General features: G+C 42.3%; 1 protein-coding gene across 1 annotated transcript; it reads left to right on the top strand.

The window, feature by feature from the left end:
- The first annotated feature begins 447 nt into the window (after nt 1-447).
- LOC118794881 (coiled-coil domain-containing protein 47-like) lies at nt 448-8,133 on the top strand. The gene is made up of 13 exons (XM_036553170.1): nt 448-536; nt 2,152-2,435; nt 2,739-2,831; nt 3,359-3,533; nt 3,741-3,862; nt 4,159-4,224; nt 5,029-5,130; nt 5,433-5,543; nt 5,918-6,003; nt 6,102-6,160; nt 6,377-6,486; nt 6,838-7,005; nt 7,188-8,133. The coding sequence occupies exons 2-13, from the start codon at nt 2,160-2,162 to the stop codon at nt 7,266-7,268; spliced, it is 1,449 nt and encodes a 482-aa protein (XP_036409063.1). The 5' UTR covers nt 448-536; nt 2,152-2,159; the 3' UTR covers nt 7,269-8,133.
- Nucleotides 8,134-13,567: the final 5,434 nt, after the last annotated feature.

Genomic DNA, 13,567 nt, shown 5'->3' with positions numbered 1-13,567 from the left:
GTAGGTGTCATACTGAATAGAGCAGATCGTGTACAGTTGAGACTTGAGGCTTTCCACTGATAGTTTCTTCAAATTATCATTTTATGACAAAACGTGGTGGGGATTAACTTTAGTAATATTATGTAATACGATATTTGTATACTAAAATGTATTATTTAAATACGTTTTAAAATTTGAATAATGCCCCACAGCATTTAATATTTGGCAGAAACTATTTACAGAACGTTTAGATTTCAGTTAATGTTGTGGGATCAGAAATCCCCTCACAACGAGAGCCCTCTCGATAAATCTCATTGATAATTAGCTAACTTTAGCTTTCTACATATACATACATATTGCTAACCAACAACACAGACAAGCTACGTCTGTGACCGACTACGTAACACGCCCCTTACGTGTCTACGGTCATCAGCACGCTTGTAAACCAGCAACCGGTTGTGACTTTCTGGGTGCGGTGTCCTTAGCAGCGTGAGTGGTGCCTTAGACGGCTGAACCTCGCCAAACACTCAGGAAGAGCACAAGAAAGTGGACAAGAGGTAAGTAATGGTCTCGTATGGATTTGGCCACGTTTTACAGCGGAGAAGTGTCAAGTCGTGGAACATGTTAACTTTGGTAGTATGTGGAATGGGCAATCAAAATAACGTTATATAGGTATATAGGTAGACTCACAGTACGCGAAAAAGGAAACCACTTCCTTGCCTCTCAGTGTCTGACGGGGAGATGGTTGGACATCTACACCTGTCGTTGTCTTTTTCGGGGTTACAAAGATCGCCCACCTGCCGATTTTGTCCCCTCGCCCAAAAGAAGGCAGTTAGTTCTCTCATGTTCGCTTGCTTACATTAGCTTATCCTTTTGTTGTTGAGTGAGTGAGTTTGATAGTTAGCTGTATTGACTAGTCACCGTGGATCTTGCTAGGTATTTCAGTGAAATTTGGGGATTTGTCTTTTATATAGTTAGCTCACTACCCCCTTTTCTTCCTGCTCGCAAACTATTATCTTCTTTCAGATATCTAAACCGCTAGCTACCGGGCTGGCAAAATCTAGCTAATCAGCTAGCTAGCTAGCTCGCTAAGCAGCTGCGGCGTTTGGAATGTTTTCATGAACAGTTGTTCACTTAGTGGCTATAACTGCATAACAGCTAGCTTGTACACAGGGGGCAGAAAAATAAGCATTTATACAGTATTGTTTTTAATATCAACTGGCTACATGAGGACATCATTCTACTACAAATTGCCCTTGCTCCTGGAACCCTCTGAGTCCATGCCGCTGATTTTAATTGGCTAGCTAATATGAAATTAGAATCTCTTGGCTATCTGTTATTTAGCTGACTATGTGTAATTTCATTGTATGTGCTTAGCACACGCATTCAAACACACAGTGCACTGATGTAAAATTGATCAAGAACAGCATTTACAAGGAAGTTCCGTTTTTCTTTTGGTGTATCAGAAATTTAACTGTAAGAATGCTTGGTTGTTGCAAGACGGTCTATTTCTTGGAGCACGTCTTTGCTGTTAAAGTTTGTAATGTATTGGTAGTAATACAGGGCGACGAACTGGGTCGAGGCTAAGGATTTGGATGCAAAGCCAATAAACTATCTGCTATTGACTAACGTTACTGGCCCCGAGGGCTGCTGAGGATTTGCATGGGTCAGAATGCTTAACCCTGATCGTTAATCCTAAGGATCGTCAGACGTATGGTGCCTTAATAGGCCAATTACAGTCAGACCTTTGCAGCAGCACTATACACATACGGTGCCATTTTCTTTGAAGAACAATGGGCATGTTTAAAGCTGTGTAGTGTGTGGTTGTACTGGTGATGTATAGATGTCTTTGTTTGTGGCAGGTATTGGTCTGACTTTTTGCTGATTCACATTCAGTATCGGATACATAGAAAGACTTTTATTTATAAATGTCAGTTATTTGTCAAGTTTTATTTGGGTTATGGGTGCAGCGGTCACTTTTGGTTCAGCCTGATGTGACTGGCTCAAGGTACCTAAAATGCAGGCCTACATAGAGTAAGCCAGATGTTGTTTTATTGATTTGTCAGTTGTTTCAGCCCAGTTCCTCCTTTTAGGCGGACTCCTGAGCTCCACCCTCTTCCTCTTGCAGTGCTGCTCACAGTCTCAGTGCTTTGTGTCCCCTCTCTGTCCCAGATTAGGCCATGCGAACTGCTGTCCTGCTCCCTGCCCTGCTGCTTCTCCTGGCAGTGTCCGTCTCCGGGGGGCGCTACGACGACTTTGACGATGGTGAGGATCTGGCAGAGTTTGATGATAACGACTTTGCGGAGTTTGAGGACCTGAGCGAAGACGCGGCGGGCGAGGAGGAAACGGGACCTCCTTCGCAGGCGGATCCTGCGGCCGCTGCCCAGAATGACGAGGAAGAGGCAACTGTGGAGGTGGAGGAGGCGCTGGAAGACTTTGAAGATGCAGAAGCCCCGGTGAGTGTCTGGGATTTGAGCTGGCATGGCTGAGTTGAAGCCTTTGACATGCAGTCTGGCAGTTGGACTCATTTTGTAGCCTGAAGTAAATTAGCCCTTGGCGTGATGTATTACATCTTTCATTAGGTGAGGTGATATATTGTAATGGACAAAAGCATGCGCTAGCACAATGGCTTAAGTGCTGCTTTGCGTTATTTCTTTTGGCTAGCATTCAAATTGCTATATAACATGCTGTTCGATGTCACAGTTTGTGGTTGGATAAAGTGTGATTTACCTGTTGAATCTGCCCTCTGCGTTCTGCAGGATGAAGACATGTACAGTAAGTATGATGCAGAGGAGTTTGAAGGCTTTGAGAAGACCAACCCCTCCTTCAAGGATCCCATCAACATCCTGACAGTAAGAGGCTCCAATGTCCTAAAGCCACAAATCTTGTGTGGATGTTGAATTAATAGAAGAGAAGCCCTTTATTCAAATGAGAGGACATAACTATTGATATAAGTATTTGAACCACTCAAGTGCTATGCTCATGAATTGAACACTGTTTTCCTTTTAGATATTCTTAGCTGGTTCAAAGCTAAGAGCAGTTTCCCTGCTGCATGCTCACTCAATAATTATCTTTGCAATGCAAAGTTGTCAGCATGTCTTATGAGTATGAAGATTTTCGGCTGTGGCATGTTGATGCATTTCTCTTCATGACCTTTTGTTTTCCTCTGATATCCCTCTGTTTGGTTCAGAAGTGTTGATTTGGCTGTGTATCTTCCAGCTGGATCTTTAAAACAATCTGTTTCATGCTCTAAGCTTTTGGATGCAAAGCTTTGTCAGGGGTGAAGAGCACACATACTTTAGACTGTATGAGTGTGACGTGTCATACGAGGTTGTGTCTTGAAGCTGCTATGTACTGTACCCACCCTCTCCCACTACAGGTGCCCTCCCACCTGCAGAACAGCTGGGAGAGTTACTACATGGAGATCCTAATGGTGACAGGGCTGCTGGCCTACATCATGAACTACATGATCGGCAAGAACAAGAACAATCGCCTGGCTCAGGCCTGGTTCAACTCGCACCGGGAGCTCCTGGAGAGCAACTTTGCCCTTGTTGGTGAGAAATATTTAAACTGCTACTGTTGGTTCTTTCTGAAACACAATTTTGAGTAAAAAAATTCCCTCAGTATTTCTACCTTTGCTAGTAGGAATCCAAATGGAAATACTGAAGATATGACATGAGAAAGATGGGTAGTGTGAGATGTGTTCTTTTTGAGGTGGCAGTGTGTGTGCCTGCAGCGTCAGTGACTGAGTATCTCCACAGGGGACGATGGCACCAGTAAAGAAGCGGTAAGCACCGGGAAGCTGAACCAGGAGAACGAGCACGTGTACAACCTGTGGTGCTCCGGCCGCGTGTGCTGCGAGGGCATGCTCATTCAGCTCAAGGTACTGCTGGCTCTCTCACATGACCGCTCTCCTCTCCTCCTCAGCTCCATCTGCTTCCTGTTCCTTCCTTCTCTCTTTCTCCACCCCCCCTTCCCCTGGAAAACACCCCCACATACACAGTACTAAAACCTGTTAGATTTTCTTATGCCTCAGGTGAATGACAATGTGTTGCTTGAAGTGTTAACCCTGTCCACAAAGGCAGTTACTAACAGGAACACAAACCAAACTGGTGAGGGTATTGTGTGTTAAAAAAAAGAAAGAAAGTTGGCTGTTGTCACTGAGTTGTTGTTTTACAGTTTCTGAAGAGGCAGGACCTGCTCAATGTACTGGCGAGGATGATGAGGCCTATCTGCGATCAAGTGGTAAGGGTCTGTCCACATATGCATCCCTCTATGAACATGTTTTGATTCATGTTTTGATCGGAGGTTCACACATGTACGTAATCACTAGCCACTTCCTCTCTCATCGAGCATGCTTGCCATGGGTTTCAGTTAGAATGCGAACTGTGGTGAGATGTGCAGGAGGCAGAGAAGTAGCTGTGACCTTGATGGTGATTTCTACAGAAATTGGACAAATTACTACTGCATTCCATCTGCAATAAGTAACAGATGAATAAGATGAGAAGCACACGTTGCTGGTTGTGAATTATCTGCTTGGGTTCTTTGGAAGTATTTTAATTAGAATTTTTTATTACTTGCGACCAGTTACTATTTATTAATTACGTGCTGTTCCTGTACTGTATATACAATGTCACATGCTTTTATGCCGAGCTACAGTATGATTATGCTATAGTTAGAGCCAAAGACAAATTTCTGTTTTATGTACAATGAATAGGCAATGAAGACTTTGATTTGAAACTCTTGACAACATACCAGCATAACCCAAATTTGGTGCATTTATTTGTCACAGTCTGCATTATTTTCAGAAAATAGCTTTCCTTGTTCCAGGTCAAAGGCCACATGCAGCATGATTACCAAATGCATTTTGCACATGCTTTGACAATTTCACAGCATTTGCGCAGTCAGTTCACATTTGGCACAGTCATCATTAATGGCATTGGTGCTTTTGAATGTTATGAGGCAGGATGAGATGGGGCAGTTCACAGCTCCGTAGTGATGGCCTTTGCACACATTTATCTCCTTCCCTCTATCTTCTCTCTGCCTTAGCAAGTAAAGGTGACCCTCAGTGAGGAGGACATGGACACGTTTGTGTTTGCAGTTGGAACCAGGAAGGCTGTGGCGCGGCTGCAGAAGGACATGCAGGACTTGGTGAGATGGACCAGTTTATTTGTTTAACTGGGTGGACTTTCCTAATGCGTGTTTGACCATTCAAAGTGATGGCCCCTGTGTTGCTGTTGAGACTGATACACTCCATCGTATCCTGCGTGTGTGTGTGTGTGCAAAATTTGAACCAATTCCTGTGTGCTAAATTAATTGTAATTTGCACAATATTAAGATATGACTTTACTTTGGGTGCTTGGGGACACGAGAGAGAGGAGGTTTAAATGAACCGACTTGCTCTGCAGTACGAACACTCATACCTGTGTGTGTGTATTTCTGTGCCTCTACAGAGTGAGTTTTGCAGTGATAAGCCTAAGTCTGGGGCCAAGTATGGGCTGCCTGAGTCCCTGGCCATCCTGTCAGAGATGGGGGAGGTGACAGACGGTATGATGGACAGCAAGGTATGTATGGGGGTTGTTAGGAAGTACTGAGCTATGTGCAGTTGCATCACTGAATGAAATTTAAAGCAAATGTAAAAAGACTTAAAACATTTCAGTCACAAAAGGACTGTGAGAGAACATTCTCCATTTGTCTGTTAATATAACCTTGTGGTGGTTATTTTATGGGTTGCTTAGACATAATATTAAACTGGGAATGGCATTCTGCACTTTAATTTCTACAGCAGTGCATTTTCAATACTCAGTACCTCATGTCTTCATTTTCTAGTTGGCTATTACTGTTTTCTTATGCTTATGAATACAGGGTTAAGAGAATGCATGTGGATTTCAGACATTCTGATCATGGTTCTGAAAAGCTTTCACTCCCTCCCTTTCAGATGGTTCATTACCTCACCAACCATGCAGACAAGATCGAGTCCATCCATTTCTCGGACCAATTCTCTGGTCCAAAACTTATACAAGAGTACGTGAGTCTCACCTTTATGCATTTAGTGTTCCCTTCCCAGTTGGCACGTTTTAAATTTACAGTTATTTCTAAGTGCTCTGTTGTCTGTGTTTCAGGGAAGGGCAGCCCTTAAAGCTGCCTGAGACCAAGAAGACACTTTTGTTTACATTTAATGGTAAGAGGCCAGTCCTTATTCTGGTGATATCATCCAAAATAGTGGCTGCTGAATGTCCATACTACAACAAAGACCAAATGCCCAAATGGCTGCTGGTGTTAAAGCAAAGACAGGACCACTTCACAGTTTAATGTAGGTCCAAAGCTGTCACTGTGGTAATGCTAATGTCATCTGACATTGTGGTAACTCACACTCCTTACTTATGTATGTTTGCAGTGCCTGGGATGGGCAACACATCTCCCAAAGACATGGACACCCTGCTGCCCCTCATGAACATGGTGATCTATTGCATCGACAAGGTGAAGAAGTTTCGGCTCAACAGGGAGGTGAGCAGATCTATAAGGTGCTGACTTCTGACTGTTTGCCTAATGTGGTTTGATGATGTACAAATACACTGTGTACCATACTGCAAATACCCAGCAATTTGTTCTTATGCTTCACAGCATATACTCTGATTGTCTTCCTATAACAGTATGGAAGGCTTGTTCTTCTGTCAGCTCAGCAGTGTGTACTGTGTGTTTATGTATGGAACTCTTTAACACTGGGCCATTAGGGGTGTGAATTCCTGATCCATTGGACTCCAGTGTCTGTAAATCAGATCAGTGGGAAAAACATATGATGCCAGCCAGTCATGTAATCAGTATTTCTAATGCTACCTGACTGTGCTGTGTTTAAAGGGGAAGCAGAAAGCTGACCGGAACCGGGCGCGTGTGGAGGAGAACTTCCTGAAGCAGACGCATGCCCAGCGGCAAGAGGCTGCGCAAACCCGCCGTGAGGAAAAGAAACGCGCCGAGAAGGAGAGGATCATGAACGAGGAGGACCCAGAGAGACAGCGCCGCCTGGAGGTGAGGCTCTGCACAGCCAAACACCAGCAAGGCCTTCAGAATAGCCCCTCTCAAAGTTTGTTCGCTGACACATCTGGAAGTTTGTGTACACTTATCACACATTCTCTCTCTTTCTCTCTCTCTCTCTCTCTCTCTCTCTCTCTCTCTCTCTCTCTCTCTCTCTCTCTCTCTCCCCCTCTCAGGAGGCTGCCCAGCGTCGAGAGCAAAAGAAGATCGAGAAGAAGCAGATGAAGATGAAGCAGATCAAAGTCAAAGCCATGTGAAGACAGTCAGATCGACTAATAAGTTGGACAGGCGACCAAGCACTCAGCTCAGACACGCCTCCACTGCTCTACCTTCTCATACACACCCGCCTCTTGCCACACTTACTCCCTCCCTCACGCTTGACCCCACACGCCTCTTTGTCCCTCCCACCCCTTCACCCTGGGCGCGGAAGAGCCGCAGATTGACCGCAACGTTAGCAGTCTCTCCCTAACAACAAAACATCTTGTCCAACCAGCCAGAGGAAGAGGACCAGTATAGAAGACAGTGGAGAAGGAGATAGTAAAGGGCAGAGCATCTTCCATATCAGAAATCTGTCTGACGACCAGTTTTGCATAGTGGTGTGTTTTTTAAAACTTTTTTTTGCATTATTTCTCCTTTTAGTTTCTAATGGCTGAGCATCAGAGGGCATGGACAGAGCTGCTTATTTAAACCAATCAGGGAATGCTTGCTTGTTTTGTAATCAAGGGGGGCTTCAAAGTTGCACTAATGTTTGTCTGTAATAAAATGCTCAGTTTTATAAGATTAATATTGTTTAAGTATTTGTAAATGGTTTTCTTTTAAATGATCCTGCAAAGGAATGTAAAACGCTAAACCCAGGCTGTGTCATACTTTAAGTTTATGGGGATTTGATGTTGACAGATGTGACATCCATTATGCCAATATCTTTCCTTTAAGATGTCATGCAAAAAGCCTTTTGATTGTCCTGGTTCTTAATGAATAGTTCCTTTCAAATATTTGAAATTATAATACGGGTATGCATACATTCAGATTAAAAGTAATGGCAAATGACCAAATGGCAGCTCTGAATGACTTGGATGTCTGTTCTCGCTTAAGAAACATGGAACCAATGTAAATAAAATATTAAATCACTGAGTGAAATTTGCGCTTGATACTATTTTTCAAGCTTGATTCCAAAAGATATTTATAAATTGTGGATCTATGCATAAATACATTTGCAGATGTATTTTTATCAGCCCTTTGCTTTTTGTTGCTCTTTGTAAAGTTGCTCATTGCAAATGGACTGTGATAAGCAGAAGTCCCCCTGGAATCGAATTGCAAGTCACTGATGGAACATCACAAGTAAAACTGTATTCAAATAGTTGTATTATAATATGGGTTATTTACATTGTCATATACATTTTTTTGTTGTTGTTCATTCTTAACAGCCTGTTCCAAATTCTTTCAGGTCCACTGATTTGCTCAGGGGCAGAAGGGTCAGCAACTTTTCACTTTCCTCATGTCTGATGAGTTTAATGTAATTAATCATGGGGGAGAGGAGGCCAGCTCACCTGGTTTTATAGCTGCAAATTTCTAGTCGCAAGTTTATGCATACAGTAGGCATTTTAAACTTGCCTGACGCTGGCCCTCAGAGCAATGGAGTTATGGTCCCTGCTGTCTGGTGGCCCCGTTCTAACTCTATGTAGATGCAGTCCACCACACCTCAAATCAGAAAGCTCTCCTGTGCTTGCAGTTCATGTCTAGGGAAAAATTCTGTTCCCAACAACTCCACAGTGAATCCATCTGAATATCAGCAGGGTGTCCAAGCCAGTTCATGTATCACCCTCAGAAATACCCCACATTTTATATTTTGGTGTTCATGGTTCACACAGTAGTGTACAGAACAGGTGCTGGTCAAAACTCATGTTAATACAAGTGTCCATTGACTTACAACAAAGTATTACTCTTGAGTAGATTGTTCAAGTTGAAATAAATGTTGTATAATAGGCTGTATACAGAACTGCTGTGGGAGCAGAGGCGATGAGTGGAATTTATTAAGGTGATCACATTATCCTTCTTTGAAAAGAAAGAGTGGAATAGTAGCTATTTTTATTTTTAATTTTAATGCCAGAAACATGGAAAGTGTAGCAATGGAAGACAATGACAACTGTATGAATTCATATTACATGCTGATGCTATGTGCTAAAGGTGCTACAACATAAGACAGCAGAATAGAAGGGACAAGCTGAGGGCAAATGCAACTGCCTCAGATTTCAGTGTGATCTAGCTTGCTGTGATCTATGAGGACAGGATCTTAAAGGATCTGTTCTAATTTGTCTTTACCTTATCCTTTTTTTCTGTGTTCCTTCTCTAACCTTCTCTTCATCATTTCTTTCTCTTTTGCCTCGTCAGCCTTCTTTTTCATCTCTGCCTTCTCAGATTTAATTCTTTTTCTCTCTCTTTTTTTAAATTCCTCCTCTCGTTTTTTCTCTTGGTCCCTTTCTTTCTTTCTCCTCTCCTTCTCTAACAATTTCTTCTCCTTTTCTTTCTTTTGTTGTTCCTCCTCTCTCATTTTCATCTCCTCCCTCTCCCTCCTTCTCCTCTCTTTCTCCTGAATTGCCCTCTCCTTGTCTCTCATTTTCTTTTCTGCCTCTCTCTGTTGCTGCTCTTCTTTTTCCTTCATTTTCCTCTCATTTTCTTGAATGGCCTTCTCTGTTTCTCTCCTTTTCCATTCCTCTAGGCGTTTTTGCTCTTCCTCTTTTACTTTCTTCTTCCTCTCCTCTTCCTGGATTCTCTTCTCCTCCCTCTCCCTCTTTTTCTGTTCCTCATATTGTTTTTTCTCCTCCTCCTTCTCTTTCTCCATCCTCTCCTTCTCCTGAATTTTCCTTATCCTTTCTTGCATTCTCTCCTCCTCCTCTCGCTTTGTCCTCTCTTCCTTTTCTTTCTCCATCCACAGCTTCTCCTGAATTTTCCTCTCTTTTTCTCTCCTTTTCAGTTCCTCCAGTAGCATGTTCTCCTCCTCCTTTTCTTTTTTTCTCAGCTCATTTTCCTGAATTCTCAAATATCTTTTTCTCTTTTGCTCTTCCTTCACTCGCCTTTTCTCCTCTTCCTTTTGTCTCTCTCTGTTCCGCTTCTCCTGGTGAATAGTCTCCTCCATTTTCTTCTTTAGCCGTTCCTCCACTAGCTGTCTTTCCCTTTCTTTCTCTCTCCTCTTCTCCTCCTGGATTTTCTTCTCCTCTCTTTCTCTCTTTTGCTGTTCGGCCAGTCGCCTTTGGCGTTCCCTCTCTCTGTTTTTCTGCTCCTCCTTTTCTTTTTCTCTTCTCCTCTTCTCCTGGATTTTCTTCCTTAGTATTTCTAGCTTTCTCTGTTCCTCCATTTGTTTTCTTTCCTGTTTTTCTTTCCTCATCTTCTCCTGAATTTTAACCAGCCTATCTATCATTCTCTTTTCCTCCAGTAGTCGTTGCTCTTCCTCTCTTTGTCTTTTTTCCTGCTCCTGAATTTTCTTCATCTCTCTTTCTTTCTTCTTCAGCTTTTCGAACTGCCTCCTTTCCTCCTCCTTTTCTCTTCTCTCTTTCACCAGGATTCTATTCAGCCTGTCTAGCATTTTCTGCTCCTCCAGTCGTCTTTGCTCTTCCTCCCTTTCTTTTTGTTCCTTCTCCTGAATTTTCTTCATCTCTCGTTCTCTCTTTTTCTGTTCTTCCATTCGTTTTTTCTCCTCCTCCTTTTCTCTCCTCTCCTGCTCCTGAATTCTGTTGTACCTCTCTATCATCTTCTGCTCTTCCAATTGCCTTTTCTCCTCCTCTTCTTTTCTTTTCTTCTCCTGAATTTTCTTCATCTCCCGTTCTCTCTTTTTCTGTTCCTCCATTCGTTTTTTCTCCTCCTCCTTTTCTCTCCTCTCCTGCTCCTGAATTCTGTTGTACCTCTCTATCATTTTCTGCTCCTCCAATAGCCTTTTCTCCTCCTCTTCCTGCCTCTCTTTCTCTAGAAGTTTCCTCTTCTCCTTTTCCCTCCTCTTCTGTTCCTCGGCTCGCATTTTCTCATCCTCCTTTTGGTTCTTCCCCCTCTCCCGTTTTCTGGTCTCCCTTCCTATCACTGTCTGCCACTCCCATTGGCTCTGCGGTTCCTGCTTTCCTTCTCTCTCATATTCCTGCCTTTTCTTCTCACTTTCTATCTTTTTCTGCTCCTCCAATTGTTTAATCTCCACATTTGCTTTCCTCTCATCCTGTATTTCATTTTCTGTTTTTTGACGCAATGTCAAGTCTTCACAAGAAGGGGCAGGATGTACCTTCCCGGAACTAGTTTGGGTCTGAAATAAGCATTATGGGAGATTCAAATGATGACGTAGTTCATAACTGCAATCACATACTCAGCCATTGGAGATGTCTACATTTTTATAGTGCACAGTAGTAGTTGTTCCAGTGAGAATACAGGAGGTGTGCATGAACAAAATGTCTGTACAAAAACCCCCAATTTGTGCTTTTGTATTTTCTTACCACATCCCCACAAGTCATCAGCTCCTTTGCTCCATTAAGTCCCTTTTCCTGTAGGATGGCCTCAATGCACTGGTGAAGCTGTGCTTGCCCTGAATGTCCTTCATTCTCTGCCTAAAAAGCCAAACAAAAAAGGGCACATAAAAAGGGAACGAAACAAGAGGTTGGAAAAACAGTGCAATTTTGTACATATCTTTGTTTCTTACAGCAGGGCATTATCTAAAATGAAAGGCCATCACAGGCCAGCACACCAGAGAATACCTGGATCCACTAAAAACCAGACTCACTAATTAATCTTCACTTGAACTGGGTATCTTGAGTGTACCTATGATATTTAAAAAGGTGCCAGGGGAACCCTTGGAGTTCACTTTGCAGATAAATTTTAGTCAGATATGCTGAATGCCGACCTTCAGTGGAAATGTATGAAAATGTTGTTTTTTTTTTTTGGTCATAGTGACAATGTTCGCATGCACACGGTAATGTGATTTTTGTCAACACAGAAATGAATACAATAGTTCAAGCTGTTTGCATGTCTGCAGAAAGAAGCATTTTAAATGTTCCCATTACATGTAAACGATAGACAATTGGAATAAACAGTGGAAAGAGGAGGGGCCAGACTCTTTTGCCCCAGAGTAACCTTTCAAACTGGCTTCCTGCTGTTCCATGTCCTGTCACTTTCATTCAAATGAAGTAGCTATAGTCATAAGAACCATGCTATGTTTTAGGACACATTCATTTTTGCTATGGGGCTATTATTTCTGCAAAACAGCAGTGTTCTCCTAGCCAACATTTTGGAAAGCACTTGATTCAGAGGGCTTTATCAGCTTGCTAGCATCAGCATCATCAGTAATGCTGTTAACAAAGAAAAGTCATTTCTCTTCTCTCAGACAAAGGCAGTTTTAATACAAACTGAGAAGCGTTATATTTACTGCAATTAAGAGCACAATGACATTAAAATAATCCAAGTAAGGTGTGTACATGGCTTTGGCCTAACTTGAAGTATTGTCTTAAAAGCAGTAAAATCATATTATTAACATGCATGTAAATGCAGCTGATGTCTTGTTTGCATACACTCCAAGAGGAAGCCATACCCCTCACATTTGTGACAGCAGATTTCTTGCAAATTTTGTTTACTTGCCCTCTGACATCTATGGATTAAATGCTACATGCGCATATATATATGCACTTGCCATTTAATGAGGGAAACAGTGTCACAAAAATTGTTATTCTGTTCTCAGGGATCTGAAGTATTATTAGCAAGTGTGGAGATCCCGAACTGGGAAGAGAGACAGAGAAATATGCAATCCGTCATACAAAAGGGTGATGAGCACAACCCTGCTTATGTATCTTCATGTCATCCTTGTTGACAGGTTCATTCAGAGCCTGAGCCTGAGGAACAAAGCAGTTAGAGAGAAAACAGCTAGTTTTGTCAGTTACACTTCTGTTATCCCCATAGGCCTAAGCTTGAGTACCGCTTCCATAACTTGTTATTGTGTTAAACTGTGATCTATTTTAACAGTGCGATGCTAAACACTGCAAGGATTCGTACGTGCAGAGATCGCGTATTTTTTTTCTTTCCTTTTTTTGCTTGGTTAGTTTTGCGAGTGCATTTTAACTGCTGGTCTAAGTAGTTGGTAGCTGAGGCGGTAGTTTTGTCTTTGCCTCGTCGTAGGAAAATTCTGTCGTACATAGACGAGGCAATTTATCGAAGGAGCCCCTTGGGGGGAATCGCTGTCACATCACTGTCCCATATTGTGACTGTTAACGTAATTAAAGGTGAATCTAATCCCATTTAATCCCGTCTAATCCCAATTATGTGGAAGTTTTACTTCACAGTATGCGTTGGTATTGTGTTAGACCCTTCTATCAGGTATACTGTTTTACACTTGTGTGCTGGGCCAGGTGTGCGCTTATGTAACCTTAAATATACTATATTAAACTATATTACACTACTTAAATAATGTATATTAAATATACATCTTGTACGGCGCTCTGGATACGAGCTTCTGCTAGGTGACAAAATGTAATGTGGTGCGAGTTCAATACATTTGATCATTCCTGAAACTGGCAATTTTTCAAATTGAGGAAAT

The sequence above is a fragment of the Megalops cyprinoides genome, chromosome 19 (assembly GCF_013368585.1).
Source record: "Megalops cyprinoides isolate fMegCyp1 chromosome 19, fMegCyp1.pri, whole genome shotgun sequence".
Lineage (NCBI taxonomy): Eukaryota > Metazoa > Chordata > Actinopteri > Elopiformes > Megalopidae > Megalops > Megalops cyprinoides.
This window is presented reverse-complemented; position numbering and strand designations above follow the sequence as displayed.

Excerpts from the sequence above, each read along its gene's own strand:
- LOC118794881 (XM_036553170.1), top strand. The coding sequence starts at position 2,160 with ATGCGAACTGCTGTCCTGCTCCCTGCCCTGCTGCTTCTCCTGGCAGTG. Across the intron at positions 4,225-5,028 it reads GGCCTATCTGCGATCAAGTG|CAAGTAAAGGTGACCCTCAG; the intron begins GTAAGGGTCTGT and ends TCTCTGCCTTAG. Across the intron at positions 7,006-7,187 it reads AGAGACAGCGCCGCCTGGAG|GAGGCTGCCCAGCGTCGAGA; the intron begins GTGAGGCTCTGC and ends TCCCCCTCTCAG.